Source organism: Cryptotermes secundus, unplaced genomic scaffold (genome assembly GCF_002891405.2).
Source record: "Cryptotermes secundus unplaced genomic scaffold, Csec_1.0 scaffold620, whole genome shotgun sequence".
In the NCBI taxonomy this organism is placed as follows: domain Eukaryota; kingdom Metazoa; phylum Arthropoda; class Insecta; order Blattodea; family Kalotermitidae; genus Cryptotermes; species Cryptotermes secundus.
The window spans coordinates 746,015-771,376 of NW_019723312.1; the positions used below are offsets into that span (position 1 = coordinate 746,015).

The following is a 25,362-nucleotide window of genomic DNA, read 5'->3' on the forward strand; positions in this document are numbered from 1 at the left end:
TCGAGAGAGACCCTTTTGTTAAAAAACTGGATGTGTTGATACTTACTTGCTGAGTTGTGGCAGATACCCTTTATTTTCCATTACTTGCCTTCCTTCATTTGTTTACTTTTAACCCTTGTAAATCGTTCTCTGCATCTTCCATCCATCTCATTTTGTGTCTTCCAACTTCTCTTCCACCTCCTAGCATACTTTAACGTTTCTATCCTGAATGAACTTAGCCAGTCTCTATGCCATGATTAATCACAATCTATCCTTAGTCATTTCTCTATCCTGGAGGCATCCATCTTTATGTTCTTAACATATTGTCATGAATTAGGGGTTTGACTGTCGACGGGATCTGGATTGGTGACTTCCGTCCAATTTCCTCAAGATCCACGTTAATATTACCCACCCACCTTTCAGAACTTCTATTTTTTTGACCAAATCTGTGTGAATTTCTCTTCTCCCCATGCTTACTACAAGTCTCACCCACTTATAGTCCTTGACTTGATCATTCTGCCATTTGGTGAGGAGTAAAAGTTATGAAGCTCCACATTATGATTCTCTACAGATTCATGCTACTTCATCCCTCCAAATATTCCCCTCAGCACCCTGTTTTCAGACACCCTCAGTCTGTATTCTACCCTTATAATTATAGATTTACATATTTTAGTCTTTATGTAGAAATTGTGGAAGGGATGAGAGAATGTTCTGCACTGAATGGTACAAATGTTCCCTAAAGTTAATCTGCTCTTAAGTTCTTCATGAATGCAATTTTCAGCTGTCGCTTTCAAATATTTGAATTTTGTTGCATTTCCAAAGGATTTATTCACTGTCTTCAGATTATGGTTTTGTCCTGCAGTATGTTCGAGAGATATCAGCATATACTTCATTTACTGTTTAATAAGTAAGATTTTCCTTGAACGAATTGAATGACAACTACAAATCCTCAGAATAGCCAACCCCTGGACCCTGTTAGGACCTACCCTTCCACAAATTTGAAGCAGAAGGACTGACCACTCAACTGGGGAATTTGGTGCAAGTTTATTGAGATATGTCGTGAATCAAAATTTACTGATCTGTATAAACTCATTTAGCTGATGCTCCAACCACTCTGAATGCTGTATACTTGTATACTTTTCTAATGGCTTTTCTGAACTGAACAGGTTATATATCGCGGGGTATTATTAGGAGCCAATGAAGAAGGATGATTCTCATGTTGTTACGTGCAGGCAGAGGTGGCACTTCTCAAAACTTTTTATGGCAAATGCGCCAAAGAATGGCTTGAAAGAGCACACAAATCAGTGAATATTGGAGAACTATTTAGGTGCATTTTGTAGCATGCAGTTTTCGTTTTTGTTATCATTTTTGTTTTCTTTGCTTAATTTTTTCTGTATCAGTTCATTTATCAGTTAAGTTTTAACTGTTTACTTGTAGTTAATGGGCAGTTAAACCCTTTGAAGCCTCAAGTTCATGAATATCATATACAGGGTGTCCCAGGAGGAATGGACCAAACTTCGGGAGGGTGTTCCTTATGTTAAAGTATGCCGATATAACTCAAAACACCTATGTCCAAAGTTGAACGGTTACGGAGATAATGGCCCAAGAAAAGTGTGGTCTTCTAGCGGGTCCACAGATTATACCTATCAGCTGAGAGGCCTTATCTCTGTTTGTCCTTGAGTGCCGTGATTCACCCTAGCCGTGCTTATGTAGTTGGCTTTATCAGAACGCGCAGTCATCAGCACGTTATGTCAGAGCTTGCCATTCATGTCTCATGTATAGTGCTTGGAAACCCTAAGGACAATTATGACATGGCGAGTGAGTATTTTGTACTTCAATTTTATGGCTTCATGTCACTCACAAGTTAGTTTGATGTTACGTACATTATTAACATTACAGAATCCACATATTCCTGCCAGTTTTAATATGTATTTTGTAATCAACAAGTGTGCAATGCCGGTCAAAGTTTGACACTTCTCTGGCCATTATCTCCGTAACTGTTCAACTTTGGACATAGGTGTTTTGGGTTATATCGGCATACTTTAACATAAGGAACACCCTCCTGAAGTTTGGTTCATTCCTCCTGGGACACCCTGTATACACATTCAGTCCTTACCTCACAGGGAACACATTACATCTCTGCTGCAAAGCCCGATCAGTTAATGCCTTTTATAGAAACAATCGCTGTTTATTGTGAGATCCATGTGGAACACACAAATACACTGTGTGGGCAGAATGCAGAGACTATATATATAAGAATTCAGTTCGTACCTCATATAAACACATTACGTCTCCGCTACAGAGCCCAACCGGTTAATGCTGTTTGGGGAAACAGTCTCTGTTTATTTTGAGTACCATATGGAACACAGATACACCTTGTGGGCATACTGCAGAGTTTTTAAATGGTAGAGCAAATAGTACAAATAATTAGCACTGTGCTTCTTTTTGCTTATTTTGGACTTCGTCCATCATCAAGTATGGATTGAGTGATTGAGACTAGCTCTTTCTAACAAACCCAACTGAGTAGGTTTATCCTTCCCTGCCCACCTGAAGACAGAGACAGAGCCAGTCTCCGAAACGTCGTGGTCTTTTGTCTTTTACATACTAGACGATGGACGAAGTCCAAAAGAAGTACAGTATACACCACCGTCAGAATCTTTTCAAGTCTAACCAATTAGCACCTTGTTTTATATAATTTCAAAGGTGTTACATAATGTGAAATTGTGCTACGAAAACGTCAAGAAGTTACTTTCTGCCTGATGCATTCGCATGCTGTGTTGACATTGCCAATGGAGTGTTGCTGGTAGCCTCATTATGAATACATTATGTAGCAGTAGCTAGTAATGTTCTCTTTCTCTCTATTTCATATGTGACTCTTTCGAGTAGATGGAGCCCTGTGTGATTGCATGGTACAGAAAGATTTCTGGTACTGTATTATCCAAGTACTTAAAGAGGTCGTGGGTTTGATCTTGATGATGGCAGTAGAACCAACTCCTGCAATGTTGTTTAGATCATATGTACCCCCAGGCAATGGACAGTGTCCAGCACAATACTGGAATAATGAATTAGCCATTGTTGCAGACCTTTAGGGAATTAAGCTGTTTATTAATTTTATTTACGGTTCATTTAATGGCAGTGCTGTAGATTTGACAGTTACACAGCAGTTTCTGACCATGCTGACTCAGGTTGTAAGCTGACATCACACGTGATTCATGATGGACAGAGTGACACTGGACCTGGTCTTTCTTAAACTTCCACCTAATCATCATTCTACCATTTTTTTAATGCTAGTGGGGTGGGACTAAGTCCCTTGTACTGCGGCCACTTTTGGCCTATTGTACCAGCCCCTAATGATAGGTGAGGGTGATTGTGGAGCAATTGGTGGATTGAAGATTGGCAGGGGAAACCTAAGTACTCGGAGAAAACCTGCCCCAGAGCTACTTTGTCCACCACAAATCCCACTTTACCAGACCCGGGATCAAAACTGGGCCGCCACGGTAGGAAGCCAGCGACTAACCGCTTGAGCTATGGAGCGGTCATCCTACCATTGCTCTCTACTTGTTTATCACTCATGTGCACATGTACACTTATTCATCCACCCACCCACGCACCCTATGTGTGCAACATCCCTGACAGGCAGTGCATTATCACATCCTTGGTCGGGGGATTTCACCTCTGGCCCAACACTTGGCTGGTTGCAGAGTAGGAAAGTCTTTGTGATGAGTCTCTAAAAATGAAGTAATTATGGCTTATTTAATGACTATATCAGTAAATGAGACTTATAGCCTCAAATGATAGTATGACTCATGGAATGTGAATTGTAAAGGATCTGTAAGGAAACAGTCATAGCCTAATTCGAGGTACTCTCCCAGCATTTGAATGGAGAGACTAAGGAAGACCATGAAGAAACTTGGTCAGGGTAGCCAGTTTCTGGGCTGACATTTGAACATGGAACCTCTCAGATACCAAGCAGTAAGCACTCAGCTATGGCGTCTGGTTCATAGTTTGTTGTTGCATACAGTCATGAGGATACTGGGTTCAGTTGTGAAAGTTGTGTCGGTTCTGTTGTTACATTTCTGTATTAAAAAAAGCAATGAGATTCTTTATAGTCCGATTCTTTTCAAGTAATTGACGTCATTCAGTTTTCTACATGTCAGACATACACAAGATACAAATATTAACATGCGTATTCTGTAACTTTCCAGGAAGTTTGTAAAGTTTTTGTTAACAGTGTGTCATTTTGTTTAAAGCTGTTACATTGGACTTAGATCATTGTCTGAATTTGTTATAGCCACTGCATTTCTTAGCTTGGTTTTGTTTCCATCTTCAGGTGAACAAGGCATGAAAGAAGACCTACTCTTTTGGGATTCTGAACAGAGCTACTGTTAACCAGCTGCAATAGTTTTAACCCTACAGGTGCCAAGAGTTGAAAATTTTAACCATTACCAAAATTGCTCTATCTGACATGATGTCACATCTGTTGACAGTTTATGTGAATCCTCAGAATTTCTGGGTTTTTTCCATTGTCCAGTATTGTAAAAACTATAAAAGACAATGTTTTGGAAACTGGATCTGTTTCCATTCTCAGGTGAGGAGGGTTCACTCACCCTGTTGGGTCACTTAAAAAGAGCTAACCTCAACAGACTAATTAGGTGTCTCCCCTCCACCTGAGGATGGAAACAGATTCAGTTACTGAAACACTGTGTTTTATAGTTTGTAGACTACCAGACAATAGACAAAGTCTGTAAGCCCAGTAATTCTGAATGTTTTACACCATTGTCAGAACCCTTCAAAATCTAATTTATGTGAACTACATTTTGAAGAAATATATGGAGTTTTGTGCCCCCTACATTTACATAAGACTGACAGACTTACTGCCATCTGTGGGTCGATGGTCTAGAGAAAATGTGGGAGCCTTGACATCTCACAACCCTATGGGCCCTCACAGCCTGTTGCAGGCTTAGTTCTTAGAGACTTCATATATATATAATTTGTCCTTGAATTTTACAGTGCTTTTACTTGGCGCTGTAGGAGTTAAGATGGTGATCTTAGGGTTTACAGACTTAGATGATGAGCGAAGTTTAAAGTAACAGCTTTACGCAATTGTTACTTTGTATTCAGCATTTGTGATATGAAGCTAAGATATAATTTTGGTTTCAGTCGGCTTGCAGTGCATTTTTATTTTTGCAGGTCTTTGCAAAGGAAAATTTGTTGGATTTAGGTTCCCCATATAATTATTGAATCAAGGAAAGTAGAATTCTGTTTTCAGTCATTAGAGACTAGTGAATCTCGACTCACATTCCAGCGCTCTGCTGTCAGCAAGTGTGTGCCTGATGGGGCCCTCTGGACTGTCTTTAGTCGGGTTCATTTTGTATAAGGTTTGCAACTTTTCATGACGTTGGGTGTTCTGATTGCTGGTTTATGGGTTGTGACAGTGTGTAGTCTTGTATGTGAAGACCAATGTTTCAGATGAACATATTGCCTCAATCTTCAGGGTCAAAGTGCAGTACATGAAATGTTCTACTCTCACATTATAGTGATGTTGGCTATGATTATGGGCCGAAGGAATAATCAATGTTATAAAAACATGCCTCCATAGCTCACAATATCATACTTCCTCCATATTGATAATTTGTAATTATAAAAAATGAAGAGTATGATTTTCTGAGTTGTAATTTAGAGAGACCCTCACGTTTCGTATTAAAATACTACCTCCATCTTCAGGGTTGAAGAGTAAGCCAAACATGAAGCCAGTATAAGCAGACAACAAGCTGAGTAAATGTTTTATACAAAAACTGTAGCTATTTTTACAGTATATCTCAATACACGATTTTTCATACTGTCCTCTGTCACTGTGTTATGGGGAGTCCAAATATAGATTTTGTGCTTGGGGTTTGAGTCTTGCTGTCTGAAAAAATGTAGGAAGTCTCCTTCATAGGATTTCCTATGTTCTGGTTCTCTGAGCTGGTCATTGGTCCTGGTGAATATGGCCCTTTACAGCACATCCTCCCTTCTCTGACCTTGCTCTGCTCCCTGTCTACACTCTCCTCTTTTAAGGGCCTGTATTCTTTACACTATGCCCCTTCCTCCTGTTGTGCAAGCATTATGTTTCTGGATGTCATTCATCAAACACTGTCCTGTTTACATTTCAGAACAGATAGGGCCCAACTGAGTAGGTTTCACATGAACACAGAGACAGAATCCAGTCACCAAACAAATGAAATCAGAAGGATGCATAATGTCCGGAAACAATATTTGTCCTAATGTAGTATCGTCACAGACTTTTATATCTTATTTACTCCTGTTGGTTTTCTTATGGATCTGGTTCTATATCTATACCATTTCTTTTTCCACTGTTGGATTATTTTTCTACACTGAAGATGGAGGCATCGTGTTCCTCCAAAATGTTGTTAACAATCTGCCACACAACATTGCCTCACATCACCCAGGACGGTGATCTTCAGACTTAATTTAGTTCCCATCGATTGGACCAAATGTTGCATCCTTATTATTGATAACATTAACACAGAGTGTGCTGTCAGCTTTCTAGTTCAGCGAAGGCAAATCATTGGCATGACTTAATAAAGAAATTTGTCTTGTAGTGAATTAAGAGACATGGCAAGCGACCCTACCATATGCACAGTAAATTGAGTACTTGTTCGTGAGAACTTTTAAGTCATTCAGTAGATATTCATGTTGGGATGTTTTCTAGACAATGCACTTGTTGTGCTGGTGTGTGAGATAATGGTAACACAGTGTGCCAGCAGAGCACAGTTCCCTGTGATTGCCACAGATATTACTAATGCTGCTGGTAGGTGGATAAGCCAGCAGTAATCTCTCTGTTGCCATTTTAATTCTATGAGAAACCAGGAATTTCTTGGTCATCTGAGCTACTCTCAGCTTCTCAAGACTGACTTTGCTGCGTGAAGTTAAATAGTTGCACTAAAAGTACACCTTTTGAGGTGTGACATGCTGTAATTTTTGTTAGTCTGAAATTACTTACTTTTTTCCATCGATGCTGGCCAGAGGGGGATCTGTCCCTAACCCCGAATTTATTTGAAAACAATCAAAATTTAAAGAAAAAAAACAAAGAAATGTACCAACTAGTGATTTCAGAAAATGAAATTATTTCTAAAATTACTCCCATTTGTAGGGTTCCAGGTCCTTGCCACAATAGTTATGAAGGCCCAACAGGTCAAAGTGATCCTTAAAAATGTTCTCAGTGGGCTTAAATGCAAATATGTAAACAAATTATCTTGCCATCCCATCTTGGCGAACATCCTGAAGACATATATGTGCAATGTCATTGTCTTTGAAAGGAGAATAATTTCCATTTGTGTTTTATCTTCACCTTTATTTGCAAGTAAGTGACCGGTGTCACATGGAAGAGAAGTGGGGATGGGGGGGGGTAGTTTCTCCTGTTCAAGTTTTGGCGAATGCTGTATAAAAGTTTCTTGATCCTTGCCCTGAAGATTGATGCAGGAAGTTTTTATGGCACTGTCAGAATTTGTTCACAGTATCACAAGTTGAAAAGTTCATACAACTTAACGAATAATGCTGTCAGAACTTGGCAGAAGTCCAAAAGTTTGACCGACAAAGTCTCAGAAAAAGCTTCTTAGGTTCATATTCTGACAGGAGTGTGTTTTGAGTGGCATGGAGTTTTTTCTTTTTGTGTATGTGTGTGTACATTCTAGATAAGTACAAAAAACTGAAATATTTGCCTCATCAGAAAATTTATGAAGCACATTTCTAACACGTCTTTCTCTCTCTCTCTCTTGTTCTCTCTTATTCCCTCTTTCTGCTTCTTGTTGCTGTCTCTTCCTTGCCTCTTCCTCAAAATCAGTTGGCAATACTGTGTGACCCTCAGACCCCTGCAGTGGCCCCTGTCTTCCTGCCTGACTTCCAAGAAACAGACCCTCTCCAGCAGCAGCTGCAGGTGTCTCCACAGCATCAGCAGCCTCAAACCTCTTCGCTGATTGAGAACCGCAGTACCGCAACAGCCTTCCTGCCAGGATCGCCACAGCGGCAACATTCCCTGTTGCAGCATCAGAACTCATCTCCTGGCATCTTTACTTTGAGCTTTCCATCCACAACAACAACATGCACCCCAGAACAACAGTTCCAGCAACAGCTGCTCCAAAGGCTTCAGTGCCTGAGTGGTAGCTACACAAACCAAGTGCGACCATCTCAACAGCAGCAGTTTTCTTTGGTGTCCCCAGCTGGTGTATATCAGCAGCCTGGGTTGGCAGGACTGTATGCACCACAGCAACAGACTCAGGTCTCTCCCACCCAGTTGAGTTACCGTGTGTCCCAAACCCCGTCCTACACCAGCTCACCAGTGCTGTCCCAACGCCCACGGCAGGCACCGCTTCAATCTGACACTCAAGCCACTGGTGAGGAAGAGCGTACACAGTTCATCCGGCCCTTATCGCACAGCGGTTCTGACAGCGGAGGTAGAGCTGAAGAGGCGCCAAGGCTAGAGCCACCACCACCTGGCCCCAATAAGCGCCAGCAGCAGAATCAAGATAGTGGATCAGCTGAGATCAGCAAAAAGGAACAGAACCAGTTAGCATCGGCTTTGTCATCAATGGTCTCTCTTAGGGTCTCTGGCAGTGAGGAAAGTGCAGCGAGTAGGCGGGGTGGGTTGGCCAATGGACCTCCGTTCATAACCCGGTCTACCAGCGAAAAGGTGCCAAACCGCAGTGAGCTCATGTCACACGTACAAAGGACGGCTTGGGCCAGGCACACAACAAAGTGACACTACAGTGCTGTCCAGCTCAGTGTTGACAAGAGTGAGGTCATTATACGGGTGTATTTCGTTACAGCTACGTCCTACAGAATCACTTAATCCAAGGAAGTGTGTGAGAAAGCCAGTGAATAAAGTTGCTTGCTCCTGTCAGCAGTCTTCATCGTCCCTCGGTTTGAGAACATGTAGTTGGAGCAAGTGTGTATTGTAGGGGCAGCCAGTTGATTCCAATTTATTTTCTTGTTTCTACAGATGTGTTGATAGTTTTTGTATTATATTTGTTATTTCATGAAATTTGATTTGAATGACACACTATTACTTATTGTCCATCAAGAACCACCACATTTGGAAGGTATAAAGAAATATGTAGTTGTTATTGTGGTCTCCAATGACATGATCTCAATTCTGAGTCCCATAAAATTAAGCAGTTTTATTCACACGTTATTCCAGTAGGACCCACACATAACCCTATAGTTTTGTTATCTGAAATTAACCTACAAATCTGAAGGTGTACAGTAGAAACATATCATTGAATGTAAATTCTTAACGGAACTTCGTCCAGATGTTTGCAGGGATCTGTGTTACAGCACACTGATAAAGCAATTACATTTTGAAATTATCTTGATGAGTTTTGTCCCTTTGACATCCTGAACCCACAGTTGTGCTCACTGGAATATTTAAAATAATGAACAAGAAAGAAAAGGAGTGTAAGTAGAGAATGAGATGTAGAAGTGAGGAAAGGTATAGAAGGAGGTGAAGAAAAGAGGAAATTAAGAACAAGATGGGGGAGGCTTAAAATGGAATGAAGGTGGGTGGCGAGAAGAATAAAAAAACAGGATGTAGAATGTGAGGAAGGAAAGTTGAAGAAGAGAGAATGGAGAAGAAATGAAAATAATTAGGGAGAAGATGACCGAGGAGGAGGGAGGGAATTGTAGGATGAAAGGAAGGAGAATGAATAGTACATGATGATGTAGAAAGTAGATCAGTAGGAGAAGAAAATGACGAAGAAGAGCATAAATAACAAAATTTTTTACTTCTCCTTGCTAAATGTTGGCTTCATCACAGTGACTTGAGCCTGAGAAGGCTACACATCCAAGAGAATTATGATGAATTACTGTCAGCCCCTTCACCTGTGTTACCAATCACTTGCTTATGTCCGACATTAATTTCACCATGAGCGCAAGTGACATGAACTTCGTCTGCGTTATAACCAGTCAGGACCGAGTAAAGTTTCAGTGCAGACGTGTAACTCTTTCTTAAGTGAATTAATGACTGCACACGGGTGTGGCGGCAGTAACAAGTCTGTTACTGTGCTGGTACAGCGAATTGCCTTATGAACTCAGTTGTCAGTGCGATGCTTCCAACACTGCACCTTGCTTGGAGAGCTAACTGTGCGAGCAGGGGATGAGATGGGATGATGGAGAATAGGAAGATGTGTGTGGAGAATAACAGGGGAGTATATGGAGATGAAGACATGGGAGGGACAGAGTGTGCTGGTGGAAGTAGCAGCTGGAGATGGAGACGTGGAAATGGAAATAAGTATTGCAGTAAGAGAAATGACAAACAAGAAAGCAAAATGGTGGAGGTGAAATGATGGTAAGATATAGGAGGACGGAGAACAAGAATACATGGGGGTAGGAGGATGGAGAACAAGAATACATGGGGGTGGGAGGATGGAGAACAAGAATAAATGGGGGTAGGAGGATGGAGGACAAGAATACATGCAGGTGGGAAGACAGAGAAGAAGAATGCAAGAAGGGTAGGAAGATGGAGCAGGAGGATGAGGTACAGAATGAGAATGTGTACAGATGGGGAACAAGATGTGAAGAGAGAACAGTGACGTAGAAGAAGACAAAATGAGGAGATGAAACAGTTGGCAGTACAGGATGAATTGTGCAAATGGAACATGGTTATTCTGTGTTTAAGCAAGTTGGAACGCAGTTGCTGTGGGGCTGCTACTGTAAAATGGAAAGTTTGCTGGTCCTTGGATGATGATTTTTAAAGACTGCTATATCAGCTGCCTGGCCAGATAAGAGTGCCCCAAAGAATGTTCCATGTCACGATTTGTTAAGGGCAGTAATCCTGTGTGTACATGGGTTTCTATTAAAATTATTATGCTGTAATAACAAGACCAGTGAAGGTTGACTGAGGCACTGCCCATTCAAATTTGATCATAAGTACATTTTCAGCTCTAACTCTGAATAAGCAGTCAGTGTACTGCGAAGTGGCACTGGATCATGGTTTTCTTCAGTTTTCCCCTGTTAATCATTATTCCTCCATTGCTCTATACTTGTCTAGCACTGTTCCCCAATGAGTGCGATAGCACTGGCCCAGCACTTGCCTGCTTACAGAATGAGGGCATTTTTTTCATTATGAAAGATTTGCCAGAACAGAAAGTTAAGTTTTAAGTTATAGGATGTCTGTTAGGAAAATGTTTTTTTAACTTAACCTAGTGTGTTTCCATGACAACATATCTGTTTTTTAAATTGTTCAGGGCGACTTTTATTGGGTGTTAATTGTGGTTTTGATTTGTACCCTTTCCTACCCATAGTTCATATAAAGGTAGTAGTGAAACTGTTTATTTTTAATGTATGAAACTTGCAGTTACTGTATAAGAGATTAATATTTTATAGACAGTCCCAACTATAGTGATCTGTAGATATCATGAATATTTACAGACTTCAGTCCAACATTTTTGTTGAGCACAGACTTGTAAACCATGACTGATTAGTCAGATAATTAAATAAAACTCGGGTAATTTTCAAATTTTAACTCCTTAAAATTTTGTCTGATTTGAAGTTCTCACAGAAGCGGCAAGGAGAAGCACTGTTTTCTGCTTTGTGATGCCATGCAATCCGGGCTAAGTTCAGTGACTTTCTGTAGAAACACCCTGTGTACTTCTTCAGGGTAGGCCAAGTAAGTAACCAGCAAGTAGCAGGAGACAGAATGTTAATTACTCTGAAACACTGATGAACTACTGGACTGCATGCCACCACATCTCACGAGACAGAATTATTCTTTACATTTTTTTTCTTCAGGCATATTACTTTGGTTCAATCTGTACGCAGTTCACATACAGATGGGGTTGAGGACAATGCAACACTGTAGTGGATAACATTGTTTTCTGACTTGGAGGATGTCCTTGGTAACTTACTAATAAGGCTGTTACACAGGCAGCAGACCCTTGGTTCTGTTCCAGACCATGACAAATTGTTTCACTCGGAAGAAATGACCTTAACCTAATATTCATAAATAGTGGATACAAACTGACATCTGCCCCAAGTAAGCTTGTGTTTATGTAGCATTCCAAAGAGAAAAACATGAAAAGAAAGGCTAAAAAAGAATCAGTTTGTTTAGAATGTATTCAGGAAGCCTGTGTATTACGATCGGTTTATGCTGATGTATGGCCTTGCAGTTTGTACTCGAGTCTAAGACTTTGTTTACCTTGAGCATTTACAGCGTGTCTCAATGTACAGATCAGGCATATGTCCGCGTGGAAACAGCTCCAAATGGTTGCCACGAGAGGCCACAAACACTCATGGAACAGAGACTTTATATCCTCAGTAGGTCCTGATAATGTGTTGCAATAAACATGACTTATCTTGGACATTGTTCATCCTCTTCAGTTTTTCGAAACGCAGGATTTCAGAAACCCAATATATTTGAGTCCTCAGATGTAGAGGACAGAGGCACCTCATTTGGGCCCATACAAAGAGTGGGTCTTGATCAGTGGCAAATGCAATGTGTGACAAATTTCAACATGGTGGGAGATATCCAAATTTAATAGTCAAGTTCACTGTCACACACTGTCATCAGAAACAGTTATAACTTGCTCAGATTACTGGTATGGACTGGCCCAGTGATTGAGGCAGGATCTTTGTAATGAGTTCACCTGAGTAGGAACTTCTCCCTTACACCCAGGGCCAGATTTATAGTTGTGGGGCCCCAGAGCAGTCAAAATATGGAGGCTCCTATCATTAAAAGTAAATTTAGGATATGACATTCTTCTTTGTTGTTATTTCTTATAACAACTAAAAATATAAAGTAATTTTAATGATTCTAGAGAAGCAAATGTTTCAGTAAAATGTATGGATTCTGTTTCTGTTTTGTGAAGGCCCCAGTTCAGCTGTCCCAGTCACTCTCCCCCCCTTAAATCCGTCCGTGCTTACGCCCGATGATTGAAACAGATCCGGTCTCTAATACATTATATCTGAAAATCCTCTACATGATGGACAAAGTTTACTGTTATCCAGGCATAAGGCATAATTAAATGTTATAATTAATGATAAAGATATGTTGATATTGTCTTTGGAGGTTTCCTTATGTTCACAGCCAGTTTGAATCGGGTGTTTTTTAATCGTCCTATTTCTGTAGCCTCAAGAGATAAACAATAATTTTAAACCATATAAAAATGACATGCTACTGGTTATGTAATTGTTTATATTTGAATAGGTTAAATCGTGTTAATGTAAGTGTTAAGTTAGTGATGGTCTTACAGAAGCCATCGTTACGGCCATATGTTTCATGTGGTCAGCGTAATAAGAAATCATCTGATAAACCATGCAGATTTAAACAATAAATGTTTGATTCTGTTGCCCCTATTTTGGCTACTCAGCTGTCCCCGGGGGTGTGTGTAGGTTTTAAAAGTCATGCAGTGTTTTAAAGATTATTGTCTATCACCCCATTAATTTCGAGAAGTATTAAAATTGTTTACGGTTCATGCCTAAAACACTAAAATGCAATAATTTATGACCCTAGACTGTTTCCATACTTTCATTCAAGAGTTATGAACTACATCAACACCTTGCATAGTCTGGCTTCGATCAGTCCGGATTCACTATAGTCCGGTTTGAAAACTTCAAAACAAACTAAATTTTAATTGAGCAAAATAAAAGTAAATTCTAAAAAATTATTACACAAAATTATTTTTAATACATAAATGATCGTCTTTTTCCCTTTATACAGTCAAGTCTCTTTTTGTGCAGTTTATTTTTTTGTGGTTTTAAAGACATGCGATACGATACATATTTCAGTGTTTTCTGGGGTTCCCCGCTATGCTCGGTCCGTTCGTTCTTGAGCTCTGACAGGTAACGCTGGAGGAGGTGGGGAAAGCACTGCTTTAACGGAACTTTGGAAGAGCTACATCAGAAACGTTACCGAAAATACAGGCGAAGCCTGGCATGAATTAACGGCAAGCAATATGAGGGCAGTATGGAAACATTTCATACCGCATTGTGCAAATGATTTCTTGGTTTTGAAACTCATTTTGCTGAAGTCACTAATAACAGTGGAAACTGGACAGCAACTTGGCTTCAATGAGTTAGGTTCCGTCCACGTAATTGAGTGCATAAAAGCGAACACTAATGAACTAGATAATGAGACACTTATTGACATAGATGAACAACGGGAGGACAACTTAGACAACGACGAGTGTGTTGAAGTGCCTGCATGAGAATTAACAGCTGAACAACTATCAGAAATTATTGGAATGGTTCAAACCTTGTCAGAGCATATCATGGAAGGTGATCCCAATTCTGAACGTAGCCTTACAATTCGTCGAACGATAAACAGTGCAATTCCTTACTACAGAGAAATGTATGAAGAGAAAAGGCCAAAGAAGAAGAATGTGCAGACATCAATATTGCAATTTTTAGATGATAAAAATGAATTTCTTAAAATTATTTTTAATAAAGACATTTGAATTTATTAATCGCGTTTTAGTCACTGAAAAACGGGGATTTTTTTTTTGAACTAATTACCATTTCTGTATGTATTTAGTTCCTCGATGAGTCCGGTTTCAAGGAGTCCGGGAGATTGGCGGAACCGACTGCCCGGACTATGCGAGCTATTGCTGTACTGTATTTCATATTAATACAGTTTAACATTTTTAAAATTAGTGGTGTAATAGACATTGAACTGTAAAATTTTATGCGCTTGTAGATGTGACGGACGTGGCATAATGAGGAGCTTAATAAAGTGTACTCCTCACCAGATATTAGAATCATCAAACGAAGGTGAATAAGATGGGCAGAGCGTGTTGCACGCGTGTGGAGTTGCAGTATGAAAGCACTAGGCAAACCTAGATATAAATATGAGGATAATATTAGTACGGATCTCACAGAAATAGAATGGGAGGGTGCAGACTGGGCTCATTTGCCCTGAGGACACGGACCAGTAGAGGACTCCCATGAACACGGTAGTGAACATTCGGTTTCCAGAAGATGTTAGGAAATGTTGGTCACCTGATCCTGTACTGGCTCCTCCAGAAGGATTCGGCGCCATGGAGGGACTGTAATTAGTTAAATTTGGTGCACACAAAACATGAATCAAATTTGCATATTTTGTCAGATGATTTTTTGGGGGTAAATTTAGTAATTGAATATAACTTATGGATTTATCTGGCTCAGGATAGGGGACCACTGAAGGACCCTTCTGAACACAGTAATGGACCTTCAGGTTCCATAAGAGCAAAGAATTGCCTGGAACGCTGAGCTGAGCGACTGTTAGATTCTCGAGAACACTGTTCCATAGTTACTTTTGACTTGTTAATGAAAATTACCGGAGTTTTCTTGCCCATTACGTTACAGCCCAGGGACAGACATTGCCTTACATTTAGTGGGTCTGTATGTATATGTAACTTAATTAAGTTTTATATTTGCGATGTTTATATACTGTTTGAGATGATGTCCCATGTTGCATGAAGAGTAGACACAGTCACCTAAGACTCCCTTCATATCCCACGTTCAGTGTTATAGCGTATTTATGAAGTAACAGAGTGTAACCTGGCTGTAATGCGCCCCCCACTACACTATTTATTTACTTGCGATGAAAAGATTGTTGAGCAGAAGTTTTACATTTGTGGCCAATTGTAAAGGAAGTCAGAAAAGTGTTTACAATTTTCTGGGCCTGTCACTTGGCGATTGTGCTGTGTACCTTCATTGTCTTGCAGCTTCTTTTGTTAGGAGCACGGGTTTTCTTCACCAGGAAACGTCACTTTTTTGTCCCTTTGAACATATTTTTAATATATCCCGCAAGATTCTAGCGAGATTGTGTTCTCGCGTCGGTGGATATGAACATCGCTATCTTTTGATATGTGACAGCTGAAATCATTACACATGTTTCGGAAGAACGTCCTGCTTCCGTCTTCAGTGTAGAAGAGTATGCCGGAATGTTTCACACTGTAGCCCTCCCGTGCATCTGGTTATTCTGGCTGTACCCCGTTTCTTGCTGTCTTCTCACCGTTTTCATGTTCCGTCACAAGCTTACATGCCCCTCATTCGCCCCCCCTCCCAGATTTTGCCCCCAAAGCCCCATTTCTGAGGTCACTGTTTCCTCAGTCTTGTGAACTTTACCCCTCTTTGTATTTTACCTGCGTTTGTTTTGCTTTGGCTTTATCCCCTTCTACGTCATACACGTACATTTCTAGCGTCTTTCCTCTGGACGTCTGCCAGCTTAACCCTGTGATGTGATTACCGGACGGGTAACGCTTGTGTTCGGAAGTCGTGCAGTTTGAGCACAGCTTTTCACATGTCGGAAGATTACACCTTAAAGACATTTTGTATGGCAACGCTCCGTGGTTCTCTGCCCAAATATTTGCGAAGAAAAGAAAATTTACCGCACTGTTTTGGGGTAACAAGGGATTTTTGTAGCAAATTTCCCGTAGATAACAACTGCAAGGATATCGCTACGGGAAGCAATTTGCAGATCAGCGATCAAGTGAAATGTTTACGGCGAAAGCGATTGCTAACTTGTCAATCAGTATGATCGTTTGGTGCGGTTCGATGATATTTGGTCCAGGTAAATACTTTTCTAACAACCTTGGGTCACTCCCCAAAGAAGACCCATGTTTATTATTATTGTTATTTTGAGAGGGAGGAATATGTTTTCAAATTGGTTGTATTTCACTATATTTAAAAGTTCAATTAAACGTCTGTGTATTCACAGTCCGTCAATAATGCAACAATTGTTTATTCACCATTTAATACCTAGCACAACATGTTTCGACCATAGATGGCCATCTTCAGGTGTTTTATTGTGTCCAACTGTTACACTGTTCAGAAGTGCGCTAAATCGCGCGTTGCAGTCCACTTAAAGTAACATAATTATTTAAAATCCATTAAATTTTCTATTAAAATTCTTCGCAAAATTCCATTCGACCCCATAAGGGGTGACGTCCACTTGTTTAGAGCTATGTGTTTATTCCAGAAGGTTCGTTTCTTTTTTTCTGTTTGTTAGCCCGTTGTTTGCCACGTCTGCACTCTGTAAGCACGCATTTACTGCGTAGTCTTCTGTTGAAGGCATTGCACTTGTTGGCGATGGCACTGACCTCTGTGAGCAGACGGCTCTCGCCGTTGCTTGACGCTCCTCCTAAGGACGTGTGTCCTCAGTTTAAAAGAGCTGTTTCAAGCCAAAGGCGGTGGCGTTATGGACAGGAGACAGGACACAGGACACAGCAAACCCCCTTTCTGTATTCACAGAATTCAGTGACCCGTGCAGCATGTCAAGAAGACTACCCAGAACCACAAAGTTTTGAAATTCAGATGGATGTAAATAGATTCAGGCAGTAAATGTGTGCTTACAGATTGCAGACGTAGCAAACAACGGACCAACAAACAGAAAAAACAGAAACGAACCTTCTGGAATAAACACACAGCTCTAAACAAGTGGACGTCACCCCTTATGGGGTGGAATAGGATTTTACGAAGAATTTTAATAGAAAATTTAATGGATTTTAATTAATTACTTTGTTATTTTTAAGTGGACAGCAGCTCGCGGTTTTAGTGTACTCGTACATCGGAGCAGTGTAACAGTTCAGATGCATTACTTACGGGCTGTGGATACAGACACGTTTAATTAGACATTTGCAACAGGATGCTGAAATACAGAATTAAAAGTTCAGGTTGTCAACAATAAAAATAGTATTTTTATAATATTTCTGAAGTATTATTTTCAGAATATATTCATTGTGGAGTTTCTTGGGCGTAACAACGTGCCGAAATGATAAAAAGAATACCGACGTTTCGGAGGAACCTTTTTTATTTTGTGTCGAAGTGATCGGTCATAGAACGCTCTGATAACGACACGAATTTCGTGTGATATTATTGTCTCGTCAAAGTGACTTAGAACTTGAAGTAGACACGTGTTCCTCTGAAACGTCGATAGTTCTTTTTACGGTTTCAGAAGACCACAATGAATACAATTATCCATACAGTACCGTTCTTTAAACTCATTTGCAAGCCTACAATAAACATGAATATGCACAAAAGATACAGTAACCGTAACACCTCGCCAGGAAGGTGAGGCGACGTGGAGAAAAACCTCCACGCATTCCAGACGTGTGGAACATGGATTGCTCAAATCAATAGATAAAATAAACAGCATGTACGTTGCATAGACAAGACGATAAATGTATACATTTTAGTCAGAAATCCGAAAGGAGATGACCCTGTGGATAACGTGGATATATATCAGAAGATAATACTAAAATGGATCTTAAAATAGAATATGGGGATGTGGATTGATTTCATCTGGACGAGGATAAGATCCAGCAGCGGAAATATTGTGAATGTGGTAGTGAACCTTCGGATTGCATGAAGAACGGCAGATTTATTGACAAGCTGCGCGACTGTCAGGTTGTCAAGATCATCTCTGCTGCAGGGAGGCGGTTGGTATGCATCATCACTTCAAACACATGTAATTAACCAAACCCATGATTAGTATACATAAAGTCCATCTGCTCTACGAGCAAGGTTACGTCATACATTGTGTAGCCAACCTTACGAAAGAAAAGTCCCTAAACGTTGAGTACCGGAACAACTTTCTAATGATGACGCATCCTCGTTCCCATAGCAGATGGAATATAACAGGCTTCCGGGTTTCCTTGCATTCAGGTGCGTGGCCTTGCCTGTTCTTTGTTTTCTGCTTATAGTAACGCTTGCTTTTTTTAACAACGTGTCATTACCCAGGAACTTTTATTATTATTATTATTATTATTATTATTATTATTATTATTATTATTAAGTGACAGGAGGTTGGAGAAAACTACGTAATGAGGAGCTTCATAACTGTACTCTTCTCCAAGTATAATTAGAATGATCGAGTCAAAGAGGATGAGGTGGGCAGGGCATGTAGCACGAATGTGGGAGAAAATGAATGCATGTATGATATTGGTGGGAAAGCCAGAAGGAAGGAGACCACTGGGTAGACCAAGGTGTAGGTGGGTGGACAATATTAAAATGGATCTTAGAGAGATAGGATGGGATTTTATGGATTGGATTGATCTGACTCAGGATAGGGACCAGTGCAGGGCTCTTGTGAACACGGTAATGAACCTTCGGGTTCCATAAAATGCTGGGAAACTCTTGAGTAGCTGCAGAATTGGCGGCTCCTCCATGAGTAAGTAATAATTATTATTAACCAGGGAAGTGGCCCAGTGGGTAATGCTTCTGACCTGTATTCAGGTAGTGGTTGCTTCGAATCCCGGACGGGAATTAGTAATTTTGTTGAATGCTTCCATACAAATATCGGGTTAATACCTTGATTATACCATGACCGCTTATTCCAGACCCATTCCGTGTCATTCGCCCTACTTTTCGAAGGTGTAAGGGCTGGATACTAACAGCATCGTAAAGTGACGCCTCGAAATTATTTAATATTATCATCGCTGTTAGTTACGTTGTGTAACGCTTCGAATGAGTGGATGTACAATGAATAACGAATTGGAAAGGACGTGCAAGAGAATGCCGCTGCCTAATTTGAGGTGCAGTTCCAGCATTTGCCCGGAGGGACTGAGGAAACCCGTGAGTACTCAAGGTAGCCTGTCTTGGCCGAGATTCGAACTGAACGACCATAGAATGCAGGTCTAGGATGTTACTCGTACACCAGTCTGTTCGATATTATTGTCTTCATTTGCAGCTGTTGTGAGGCGCTGCAGTAGATGGACCTAATTCGTAATTGCGCGTTGTAATTGTGTACTTTCTGCCTCTCAGCTGTTTCTTGATGCTTTTACTGTTATCACGTTAATTTTTTGGTTATTATTACTATCTTATCATAATTAATAAGATATTATAAATAGCCCTGTTCTGTGTCTGTCACTCCTGCTCATTTGTAATTGGCCTTTGGGCTGTTAAGTTAGTAGTCAGATAAACAAGAATTGAATTGCGTAGAAACACTGATGTATAATTATTGTCTAACGGTTATCGGTTTCGGCTTAAGTTTGGGTGTTGGTTTATATGCCGGATTGTGAAGTTCACTGGATCTGAGATCCAACGGTGCCAATGCACCACATCCGATATACCAGTAATGCAAAAAACTCGCTAAAATAAAAGATCAGATCGAACGAACATTGAATTCCCTATTGGTGGAGAAGATCATCGCGGTAAGTTGTGTGCCCCCTGCATATTCCCCCATTTTCTTGCTCTTGTGTGTCCAAAACATCTTTGAGATTGCGTCATCACTTATCAGTGACGTAGTTCGTTACATCATCATTGTAAAATTACTAGACGTCTAGTTGAGTACATGAGACTTTTCTTCCGTAAGGTTGGCTGCTCGAGTGATGATGCACACTCAGAGATGATTCAGACAGTGCAGTGACGAGATATCTTACAAAAGAAAGATTTCTGAATGTACCACTGAAAAGAAACCATTGTCACCAAGCGTTTATACGTAGGTAAGTCAATAAATAAGTTACAAATGGATATAGAACTTAAACAAATAAGAATACTGATTTGAAAAATGCTTTTATTTCTCAGCATAATCTCCCTCTACATTGAGGCACTTGTCCCAACGTTTCACAAACCCCTGAAAACCAGCAGCATAAAATTCTTTGGGCTGCTTTCGGAACCAGGTGGTGACTTCCCTTTATACAGCTTCATCGTCGGGAAAATGTTCAGCCGAAAGATGATGTTTAAGAAGGCCGAACAAATGGAAGTCGCTTGGAGCAAGGTCGGGGCTATACGGAGGATGCTCGAGGACTTGCCACTTGAAATTTCGCAGCGTCTCATTTGTGTTGTTAGCAGTATGGTGACGCGCGTTGTCATGCAAGAGCAACACGCCTTTGGTGAAGAGTCCTGGTCGCTTTCAGTGAATGGCCTTACAAAGTTTCCTGAGAATGTTACAGTAGGAGTCAGCATTTACGGTTTGTCCTTGAGGCTGAACATTTTCCCGATGATGAAGCTGTACAAAGGGAAGTCACCGCCTGGTTCCGACAGCAGCCCAAAGAACGTTATGCTGCTGGTTTTCAGGGGTTTCTGAAACGTTGGGACAAATGCCCCAGTGTACAGGGAGATTATGTTGAGAAATAAAAGCATTTTTCATATCACTACTCTTATTTGTTTAAGTTCTGTATTCATTTGTAACTTACTTATTGACCTACCCTCCTAGTTTAAACTCCTGATGTTTCCCTTTCCGCCACAAGAAAAAATGAAAGAGGTTTAAGCACTGAAAGTGTTAAATGACGTTTATTAATTATCTCGTGATTGTCATTTTGTGTTTTTCGTTCCCAATTTGTTTCATGTTGTGTGAGCAGTTGACATCTTCTGCCAAAATAAGCCGTTGGTTCGAGTTGCTGCAAGTGGCGGCGCCACTTTCCAGGCCTGAGAGCGGCTTCGTGGATGGCACCGGCGGAGAAGAAGGGGAAGTTTCGGAAGGATCCGAGTCGCTGCTTAACAAACTGAGGAGCCGGAAACGACGCAGGATGCTGGGACTGCGGATGCAAGGACGCGTCACGACATTTTGATCCCGGTACCCGTTTAGGATTCCCGTCACAGTCCGCCGATATGGTGTTAAGATGCCTTGAAGCCGTGACCCTCCATCTTGTGTCCTGGCGCACAAACTTACTCGCCATCTTGTTTCAAGTCCAGCGGTTCCGCATAGAAATGTATTTGAAATTAGAACAATTTATTATGACGTATATTTATATTATCTAAAAACGCGTTTTACTTTTATAATGCGTTAATATTAAATTATGGGTGATTGTTGGAATGAGCTGACAGAACTGATAAGGAAGAGAATGCCCCGAGACTAGTTAACATCTCAATTCTTAGTTTGTATTATTTATTTATAGGTAATCCATCTTGTTCCCTAAACCCACCCTCTCAACGCAAGATGGCGTCCCGGTATCAGTTCAGTAACTGGATGTTTCTCCGAACTCATGTTGCATGCCACGTCTCTGTGTTTTTTAAATCAAGCCAATTTACGAAAAGTAATGCAGTAATGCAAACAGAGATGAGTGTCCATCTTCGGGTTCTACGTGGGCGCGGGCAGTGAGAAGAATTAAGCTCAGATTTTGGTGTATATTTCGAAAATCTGCACGCGGAAAATTGTATAGGAATGTCGGAGTATTAAACGACAAAACAGAATCTACTAGTTTAATTGTAATCCGCAAGTAATACATTAAGGTCACGCGGTAGCGTAGTTGGTTGAGGCACTATGCTACAAGCCGGAAGGTTGCGGGTTCGATTCCTGATGACGTCATTGGATTTTTCATTGTGCTTAATCTTTCCAGCCGCACTATGGCCCTGGGGTCGACTCAACCTCTAACAGAAATGAGTACCAGGAATCTTCCTGGGGGCAAAGGGCGGCCGGCGCGTAAGGCTGACAACCTTACCGCCATTTGTGAGCTGACTGCCTAGGAAATGTGGGAGCCTCGACGTCTCACAACCCTGTGGGTCTACCTTTTTAGTAATACATTTATTATTATTATTATCATCATCATCATCATCATCATCATCATTAACCTTCGTGAGCATTCTAATAAATGTTTATGCTGTATTTCCATGAAAATTTTGTTTAGAGCCTGATTTGTGACCTTAAATTTTAATATCATACCGTACACCATGACATATTTATTTTACCTCTTGTTCTCAAGGGCGTAGCCCTCGTTCTGGCAAGACAGTCATATTCAGTTTGACAGGCAGAAGAATTCGCTACTAAGCCATAATTGCGCGCGCATTTCTGTGGTCTTGTAAACGCAGTAATTTAGTGCAAAAATACGGCTTTTGTCTGATTACGCAACGCATATATCTGGGGAGTCGATATGTATCGAACCATTTCTTCGATAACGATATTCATTAGTATATTTTCATGCGATCTTACATTATCGTACTGTCACGATTTTGGTGACTCTTAGAGTTTGGATTGGTAATGGGTTTTACTGAACTCTTACAAGCCGTTAAGTACAAGTAACAATTATTCTCTCACTTTTTTACTCCATAAACCAGTAGAGGACACTAGGGCTTCTCAGTCTGTTATAGTCCTTACTAGCCGTTACTTGGTAGCGGCTTTCAGCAGCGAACGTTCCTCTGTGTTACCGAACTGTCCCCGGCCTCAGCAACAGCTCACAACTGAACCCCACCGCTATATAACCCACTGTAACTCCTAACTTGTCCTGCTTATAACATCTGGGCTCGGACCCCACAGAAAGCACCGTTTCTCAGTTGCTCTTTTCGTGCCGCTGCCTTGTAACGGCCGTTGTATTGTTCCCTATTTCGCGGGCTTTGCCAAGAAACAGGTCTACGTGCGACAGTATCGTAACTCAATGAAGTGCCTGGTTGTGGATTATTTATATTTAAGGTACTTGCAGTGACATTTCTGCGCATGCCTAATGTACAAATGGAGAAGAATATGGCGGTTTCATTGACATGCAGCAGTTGATAGGTGTTTCTTTTCTATAATTATTGTCAGATCTTAGTAAGTTATGGTCTTGTTACTCAAAAATTTCATAAAGTCAGAGTGTGTCCACTCACGTGGCGCTCTTACGGGTATTTTTGTGAAAGATAGTCGATATTTCTTGATTTTCAACTGTCATTCTTTGCCTTAAGGTTAACCTGTTTCCTGTCGCACCCTGCTGTGTTTTAATGAGTTCTCTAACTTATTAAGACTGTCTATCGGAAATAAACCATATTCTCGTTTGAGGAACTGCAGCTTGTTACAGATGCGAGTACTGTGTACATATGGCGGATAACTTTAAATCTACGGCTCTCAGACATTGCGAACTGCACGCAAACCTTCAGCGATTCTGGAGCTGTGACTGATTTCAGTGAATGTCATTCCATAATGGGCAATTAATTCATGCAGGATTTAATTTGTATAGCAGTTGTTTTCTTCAGTAGTGACTGTTTAGTCTTCCATTGATACCAGATTGTCATGTGTATTACGATTTCTGCATAATGCTACACAGCTATGTGCTGTTCGTTACATTCTGCTGCGTCAAGCAGTAAATCAGAATATAGGATACGGTTTCATTTAGCGCGGAGCAATGTATTAATCTGTAACACAAATGCATTCCAGCAATGACTGATGAAAATTAATATTGAGGATGTGTTGGACGTTCAGCAGTTGCTTGGGCTCTGTGTGAACCTAACAGAAATTTCTGTCAGCTGATCATTTCCACGGGTATTTCATGTTACGTGTAGCGTCATTAAGCGTCCAAATGGTTTCAGTTCCCGTGCGCTGTGCTGGCTAACACACGTTCAATAACTCCGGTAACAGCCGAATGGCTGACTGCCCACTATGATACAGGGTGATTCATTCGGAGAAGTTTCCACATTAATGATTATAAATCACGCAATAATTTGTCGATGAATACGAAACTCAGCTAGTACATACATCAGTAGATGTTGAGATAAATGGGTTATGAGTGACTATAGACGGGTGTTAGATAGGATGATTGGATTTATTAATACCATATACAGTCAAATCGTACTTATAAGCAATAAGGCGCAATCGCTGATTTACACAATTTATTGTTCACCATTATGCATGCACAAGGATTCTCAGTCTTCACTAGTCGTATCCCGGTAACGGAATTAAAACAGTCTCAGTGGCCATACGCGTCGGAATATGCTGAAATTGGTTTCCCTCCGCCCTAAAGGACGCGCCACGTTCGCAGATATCACAGCCGACAGGCAGAAGGGACCGTGGACTGAAAGAAATTGCGCGAACCGGCCAGGAAGACATTATTGCGTGATTAATGGTTACTCGTCTCCTCCGAGTGGATCGCCCTGTACGAACATAATAATTGTTTGATCTTATGAATTTAATTTCTTAGTTTATTTAAGTATTAATCCCTAAACTTATCGATTAACGTCATATTCTAATGAGCATTTATGTGTTATTCAAACTTATCCAGAATTGTTTTAGTTCATCGTAACGAATCTGGAATACTGTGCGTTGCACCGCCTGTTCACTTGCCCGTTTTTGTAAATGAAAACGTGGCGGTGAGTGAGGCGTCTTCACCGGCTGCCAGTAACGTTCTCATAGTGTCATATTAGTGTGATAAGTGCAGTGTCTTGTTCAAACCGAAGGTGAGAATTGGCGAATGATTTACAGAGGCTATAAATATATATATATATATTAATTTTAATGAAATTCAACTAGAATGGGAATATGAACTGTTTATATTCTGTAAAGTTTATTGAAATACAATTTAAAGCAGGACAAATACTTGCTGACCATAAGTATGTATTTCATGAATGTCTGAAGAAATATTTTTCGATTTTAAAATGTCATTTCCTGTACACACAGAAATAAAAAGAAGAATGCCGTCTTATGGGATGTCGCGCAATGTAGATATTGTCTAAACCGACGTTTCGGAGGAAAGTATCGCCTCCATCTTCAGGGTATAAAAATCCGCGAGT

At 40.6% G+C, this 25,362-nt stretch overlaps 1 protein-coding gene across 4 annotated transcripts in view; it reads left to right on the forward strand.

The window, feature by feature from the left end:
* LOC111861805 (carboxyl-terminal PDZ ligand of neuronal nitric oxide synthase protein) overlaps positions 1–22,185 on the forward strand; it is a 164,870-nt gene extending 142,685 nt beyond the window's left edge. For 3 of the 4 annotated variants that reach the window (XM_023846674.2, XM_023846675.2, XM_023846676.2), the window contains one exon: positions 7,823–11,304. In XM_023846674.2, coding sequence (XP_023702442.1) covers positions 7,823–8,737 — 915 coding nt within the window. In that variant the 3' untranslated portion in view covers positions 8,738–11,304. Of the gene's footprint in view, positions 1–7,822; positions 11,305–21,251 lie in introns of those variants that run through there. The other variant, XM_023846677.2, reaches the window with a different exon arrangement.
* The last annotated feature ends 3,177 nt before the right edge of the window (positions 22,186–25,362 follow it).